Here is a 7,477-nt window from a genome sequence, read left to right on the forward strand (position 1 = left end):
GTGGTGCAAGATTCAATGTGACGGGGAATCTTAAAAACTTTTTGGTCGCAAGGATCTCTCGCCTTTTGCGCGTTGCATGATCTCTCTGGCTTTAGTTCTGTCGGTGCTCTTGAACAGGTGCTTGCGGTAGTGGCGGAGCCAAGATTTTATAAAGCCTGGGTGTAATGTCATACTAATAGAGGTTAAGTGCTAAGTGATCAGTGACTCGCTGACTAAGTTTAAACATGCTTAAGCGTCACTAATCCCTTAAGAGTTATGTGATGTAGTAGACATTACAATTTTAATCTTAAACCAAATAAACAGAGGAGAGAGTAGAGAGCAATTGAGAAAGAGCAAATGAATATCCTTGTCTATCTCTCCTCTTTCCTTTTTTATAAGAAAGGTGTGAGGGAAAATTTTCATAATTTTCTCTAATAGGGTTTGTATTTTAAAAGATATTTTTAGAGAAATAATTATATCATAATGTTATGTGATTGGACTCTGTAGACACTATTATGATTCCTAACGTATATTTTTCTAAATATATAGATATTAATTGTATAGGTGCTAATTTGTCAAAAGATGTTAGAAAGAAAAAAAAATTGTACGGACTTTTATTTAGTGGCCCATCAAACCCACGCACGGCCGGCTCCTTGCAGACGCTCTCTTCCTCGCAGCCCCGCTCAGGCTCGGTCCTCAGCGCAGATCTTCTTCCGCGCGTCGGCGGCTCCCCTTCGACGGCGTCCAGCGACGGAGGGGCAGTCCCAGTCTCGGCGGCGGCGTCGGCGGCTCCCCCTCCCGCCTCTCGCCAGTCGCCTCGCGCCTTCGCCTCCGTCCTCCGCGCACCGGCCGGCGACCCTGCGTACGCACCTCCCTCTCCCCCTCCCGCCTCTGCTGTAACGTGGGAGCCCGGCCAGCTGCCCAGGGTGGCCGGGCCTTGGCTCCGCCGGTGGCTTGCGGAGATGGCGACCGCGGGGGTGGGTGCTGTTCTTGCTGTGGTGGTTTTGGCTTGTGCACTGGGAGCCAGAGCTGATGGATCTGATCACAAGTACAAGGAAGGGGATCATGTTCCGCTCTATGCCAACAAGGTCGGGCCTTTCCACAATCCAAGGTACGGCACACTCTTGCAATGCACAAACTTTAAACATGGAATCAGCATTATGTTGTACTATGGTGTCAGTTCTTACAATGCGAGTTTTAATAAGCTTGCTGTTTATGTTGATGGTTACGTTACAATTGGATCACTAATAGTTTGGACACAGCAGCTTAAATATTACTAAGTGTGTCATAGGTCATGTACTTCTCAATTATAGGGCTTAGCATAAAAGTTATGAATCTGCATTCTGAGATAACGAGTAAGAATACCATCCTACAGGCTTTTGTCGTATTCCTGCTGAGTGATGGACATTGTACCAAGGACTAATGTTGTTTCATAATTCTCTCTTCATCCAACATCCTCTTAAACTCAAATTTAGACTTATCAAGTTTAATCCTTTCTTGTGCTGGTATTTGCTCCTCAGATTGGCTAATCTGAGCACTCAAACCAACAGCATCAGTACCATCTCTAATCAAGGTTGTGAAATATCACCCTCCATGTATATGTCCTGCAAAAACATTACAGAGCCTCTCTATGAATGGAAAAGAACATAAAAGAAAGCGCAGCTAAACTAGTAGTATCACTTATGGTCTAACAAATTGAATACTGAATAGAGGCTGCAAGTGAACAGAAAATAACAACTAAATTACATATGCAAGTACTAGCTAGTAGTACTGCTCATGGTCTCACAAAGTGAAGACTCTACCAGCTGAGCTACTATCACTTATTTATTTTTTATAGTTTCCCCGCTATTGCATTGAGCACAAGAGTTTGCTTTTCGCAGATAAAACAATTTACTTTTCAAACAAAACAGTTTAACACCTGAGATGTAACCCGGGGGAAAATCAATGTTAGATCCACATGAGGGGCTGGCCACTGGCCTAAATGGGAGAATTATATGTGCTGATTTTTTTAAGCAAGTACTTCAGATTCTGTTCTCCCAATAGATGATCTTATCCATAACTCAGACACAAGACAGAGCTTCACCCTAGCCGGTTGCAGAATCAAACAAAACAAAAACTGCTGAGCGGATCATCATCTTTCAGCCAATGCATGGGCTGACAGCCGTTGCCCTAACTGGAGTCTGTCTCCCCCACCTGCTGACTGGAACGAAAAGAATTCACCACTGCCAAGCATCTGGGGATGTGGATCGACCTGCCGGCACCACAATTGAGTTCTCCCCAGGCCATGGGCTGCACAATTGCTTCATGGAGTATGCCAACATGGCATATCTGCAGAAACGGTGGCATGTGGGAGGGGGAGTGTGGCAATAGGCAGACCACGCGGGTCGCGGGGAAAGGTTTTGCGTGCGCAGGGAAGGAATGCTGTGCTCCTTGCCAGGTCATGGGCTGCACAATTGCTTCATGGAGTACGCCAACATGGCATATCTGCAGAAACGGTGGCATGTGGGAAGGGGAGTGTGGCAATAGGCAGACCGGGTGGGAAAAGGATTTGCGTGCGCAGGGAAGGAATGCTGTGCTTCTTGCCTGTGTGGGAAGGTTTTCATGACTCCGGGTTCAGAGTGGAGTCGACTCTCCACCTCTAGCTAAGCGAGGATTGCAGGTTGTGGTATGGCGATAATTGGAGATCAATTTTGGGGTGCTGTTGACGGTGTTTTTTTACCAAGAAACTCAATATATGGCTGGAGGAATTGCTTTACAGATGCTCTTGGTTGCTGTTACAGTGTCTTTGTGGTTCGACACACACTAGCTAGAAATAAGCAGTATGGATATCTCGATCGAGGATAGGTTATATGGGCAGTTATGTCATGTGAGCTATGGCATTTTCATATTTTTGTTAATGCTTAAAAAACAGAATCTACAAGGGAATAAACATGCGATGTCTCTATTGAGCATCTTGTTAGCACTGTTTTGCTTTTGTTTGATCATGAGTTGTCGTGTATTGCAGTGAGACGTACCGGTACTATGATCTACCCTTTTGTGCACCAGGTATACAAATCCCAACCTTTTCTGCTGTTGTTTGCTTTAGCGATCTCTTTGACTGGTTCTGACCATGTATTGCTTCTTTCTGTTAAATGCTGGCTTGTAATAGAACATCCAAAGGACAAAAAGGAAGCTCTTGGCGAGGTTCTAAATGGTGACCGGTTGGTTGATGCCCCATATGAGTTGGACTTCAAGGAAGATAGGAACTCCAAGGTTCTCTGCAAGAAAGTATTGTCAAAACAGCAAGTTGCCAAGCTCCGGGATGCAGTTGCCAAGGATTACTACTTCCAGATGTACTACGATGATTTGCCGTTATGGGGATTCCTTGGTAAACTGGACAAGGACAAGGAGCAAGGAGATGCGAAGTACCTACTGTTTAAACACATCCACTTTGACATCATGTACAATGATAACCGTGTCATAGAAATAAATGTACAGACTGATCCAAATGTGGCTGTGGATATCACAGAGGACAAGGAAGTGCCAATAGAGTTCTCTTATTCAGTGACATGGAAAAAGACAGATATTCCTTTTGAGAAAAGAATGGATAAGTACTCCAAGTCTTCCTCTATGCCACAACATCTAGAGATCCATTGGTTTTCCATAATTAACTCGTGTGTTACAGTTCTCCTCCTGACTGGTTTCCTGGCTACAATCCTGATGCGTGTTCTCAAGAACGATTTCATCAAGTAAGATATTAGCTACTGGGTTCCATTCTAGTCACCTAGCTTGCAGTTTACTAGATGCATAATTTCCCTTGAAGGTATTCTCATGAAGATGAGTCCCTTGAAGACCAAGAGGAGACTGGATGGAAGTATATTCACGGTGATGTCTTCCGTTTCCCCAAACAGAAGTCCATTTTTGCAGCAATTATTGGATCTGGAACTCAGCTTCTTGCCCTGTAAGACCTCTGTCACTTTAGATTATCTTATTAGTCAAGCTTTGAAATGATCCTAACCGTTATAAATGATTCTTGTTTCACAGTGCAATTTTTATCTTCCTCCTCGCTCTTGTTGGTGTCTTTTATCCATACAACCGGGGAGCTCTTTTTACTGCCCTTGTTGTCATCTATGCTCTTACGTCCGGTATTGCTGGATACACAGCCACTTCTTTCTATCTGCAACTGGAGGGAACAAACTGGGTAAACCCTGCTTTAATGATCATCTTTTTTCAATCCTTTGCTGCTGTGTGTTTACACATCGTGTCTATGTGTTTCAGGTTAGGAATCTAATATTGACTGGCTGCTTATTCTGTGGACCTCTCTTCTTGACATTCTGTTTCCTAAATACAGTTGCAATAGCGTACAGTGCTACAGCAGCTTTGCCTTTCGGCACTATCATTGTCATTATCCTCATCTGGGCACTTGTAACCTCTCCTCTCCTTGTGTTGGGTGGTATAGCCGGGAAAAATAGTAATACAGAATTCCAAGCCCCCTGCCGCACAACCAAGTACCCGAGGGAAATCCCTCAGCTTCCATGGTACCGAAGCACCATTCCTCAGATGGCAATGGCAGGGTTCCTCCCTTTCAGCGCAATTTACATCGAGCTGTACTACATATTTGCCAGTATCTGGGGGCATAAGATATACACCATCTACAGCATTCTCTTTATTGTGTTCATTATCCTCATCATTGTCACTGCCTTTGTCACAGTGGCACTTACGTACTTCCAGCTTGCTGTTGAGGATCATGAGTGGTGGTGGAGGTCAGTGTTTGGAATATCAACTCATCTTTGTGCTTTTATCCCTTATTTTTGTTCTTGTTTGTGGTTACTTTTTTATTGTCTTTGAAAATGCCAACCATCAAAACTAGAAATGAGAAGCACAAGGTGCAGTCTGTAGCAACTATTTTAGTACATGGATTGCTTGATCAGAGCTCCCTTTTGAAATGTTTGTAGAAAATGCATTTGTGATGTTACTGAAAGTACTGGAACTTAATAAACACTCGGGCATCCAATGGCAAATTAGAATAAACTTCTAACTGCACCTTTAAGAAGTTGTATTTCAGCAACCACTGAGTTGAGCTATATCATCTGCTGTTGTCTTGTATCAAGTGATGCTTGGATAAAGTTTGGTGCTAAAATAAGGCTGATGGATATAGGACACTCAAGATGTGGATGCATAATGAATGAGCATATACATTTTTGGAATCGTGGTCTGTAGCAGAGAATTCAGAATTTATGTGTGCATTAGGGAACCATATCTGGATAAACTTGTTAGATGTCTGTTCTAATTTGTAGGTTCATGTTTTCTATTCTCCGTCTTGCAGTGTTATTATCTTCCACATGGAATACAATTATAAACCAATAAAAATTTATGCTTGCAGATCTGTCCTGTGTGGAGGCTCCACGGGCATATTCATCTTCTTCTACTGCATCTACTACTACCATGCGCGGTCCGACATGTCAGGCTTCATGCAGACATCCTTCTTCTTCGGCTACATGACCTGCGTCTGCTTTGGCTTCTTCCTCATGCTGGGCACCGTCGGTTTCCGCGCATCGCTCTTCTTCGTGCGGCACATCTACCGCTCCATCAAGTGCGAGTAAACATTGACTGTTGCCAGATGTGCTCACGTGGTCCGACATGTGAACCAGTTGGGTTGTGCCTGAATTATGCCCAAGCGCTAGCATGCGCTCAATATGAACCTCTTCGCCTTTAGCCTTTAGCCTTTATATGTTGCAGCTCCCTGAAAGGAGGATGTATGTAGTGTAGGACTGTTACCAGAGGCAGTGTCTGTATTATTATCTACACTTGTAGTCCAGTCAGTGTCACCCTATAATTTTGTTGCTAAACCCTGTGTCTTGCTCAGTAGAGCCCTGTTCGCTTGAAGTCCATTTACAGTGTGATTGCACAAGAATAGTGTAGGAGCAAAGGCATGCACCGTTTCTTCTATCTAGGTGGACATGTATAAGGTTGGCTAATGGACTCACATGGGGCTTGGGGAACTTAAGTGGGCCTAAAAAAAGGCCTACATCACAGGTTGTTCGGTTCTATGTTCTGTAGTTAACCGAATGGCTACTGATTCTTGAAAATCGAACAAACCGAACCGAAGTTGTTTGAAAGCATGCACTACAAGTTTAGGATGGGTCGACAAGTCCATAATGATTGCACAAGAACACAGGTGTGAAGACATGAGCGTTTTTTTTTTTTTGAGGTGGACATGCACAATATTGAGCTAAGAAAAATTTATTTAACCTCCCTCAATTATTGTCGAAGTTCAATTCGCCAACTTCAGTTGGAAAACTATCGACAATTAATTTAGTATAAAGAGGCTATACCAACTAGTATACAGAAATATTGCACTGAAGTTCATTTTGTGGCTATTGCAATATTTCTAAATCCTAGTTTACAATGCTTGTGCACAATTCAGAAATATTGCTTATTATCATTTGTGAGTGTGCAAATCCTAGTGTATATAGACTAGACATAAGCAACAAGTTCTCAATTCTAAATTTAGCACATAAAGCAACCACATCACAAAATAAGGTTTCTCAACTAATAAACCTATCAAAAATAAGGGATAAAACATGAACCTAAAAAGAAATGTATCCCTCAGATCATCCAAATAAACCCACATTCATTCAGATCCCTGTTTTTCTCCGTTTGCCCTCTCTTTTCCCACTAGGCCACTGGTGCCAGCACGGACACCCAACGCACCTCCTCTGCCACCATATTTGGTTCTAGCCACCAACGCCGCAAACCCCCGCGAAGCTGAGCGAGACTTTTGGATGACTAGAGAGGGGTTCAAATAGTTTAATTAAAATTTTCTACAAAACATAACATTAGCCAAACATTTCCTTAAGCACAAGGTTCGTTGAAATATCTTTTAGATTTGACCAAGTTGAATTACGTAACCAACAATTTCTTTTAGGGATTTGCCTTGTCATAAGAGATCTTCTGAAAAAAATATATAATGGCTTCAGATTTGTAAATGTTTCTATAAATGGACTCTTAAACTTTCCTTTCTCTAGGAAAAAATACTTTGAAGGTTCTTACATACATGTTCGTCTATGTCTTCTGTAAATAATTTGTTATGGCCTTTTACTACACTTGAAGGATTATCATGGGCCTAGTTTCTTCGTTTTGTACTGCATGTGGAGATGTACGTCTAATGTCTTCAGAATTTACTGCATCAACGTTGCTACCCACTCCTACAGACCGGACAATTCCTACCAGTCCATCATTGCCAAAAATCTAAAACCAAAGACATGCACAGTTTCTTTTCTTGGCTGGACATGCATAGGATTAGGCTAATGGGCTGACATTGGGCTTGGAAAGTGAAGTTGGCCATAAAAAGGCCTACATTACACGGTTGTTGCAAAGCATGTACATACTCTATACAATAATTTTTTTGACATGAACCTTCAAAACAAAATAGTTTGGGATGGGTGGTCAAGTCCAAATTGATTGCACAAGAACAGAGGTGCAAAGACATGATCAATTTGCTTTGTTTAGGTGGACA

The 7,477-nt window shown here is 42.6% G+C and overlaps 1 protein-coding gene across 1 annotated transcript; it reads left to right on the plus strand.

Annotated features, from left to right (window-relative positions):
- On the plus strand, window positions 593-5,849 carry LOC110437051 (transmembrane 9 superfamily member 3-like). The gene is made up of 7 exons (XM_021465141.1): window positions 593-1,090; window positions 2,984-3,024; window positions 3,128-3,707; window positions 3,782-3,919; window positions 4,003-4,159; window positions 4,237-4,721; window positions 5,342-5,849. Exons 1-7 carry the CDS (start codon window positions 942-944, stop codon window positions 5,559-5,561), a joined length of 1,770 nt encoding a protein of 589 aa, XP_021320816.1. The 5' UTR covers window positions 593-941; the 3' UTR covers window positions 5,562-5,849.

This window comes from Sorghum bicolor, chromosome 7 (genome assembly GCF_000003195.3).
Source record: "Sorghum bicolor cultivar BTx623 chromosome 7, Sorghum_bicolor_NCBIv3, whole genome shotgun sequence".
In the NCBI taxonomy this organism is placed as follows: domain Eukaryota; kingdom Viridiplantae; phylum Streptophyta; class Magnoliopsida; order Poales; family Poaceae; genus Sorghum; species Sorghum bicolor.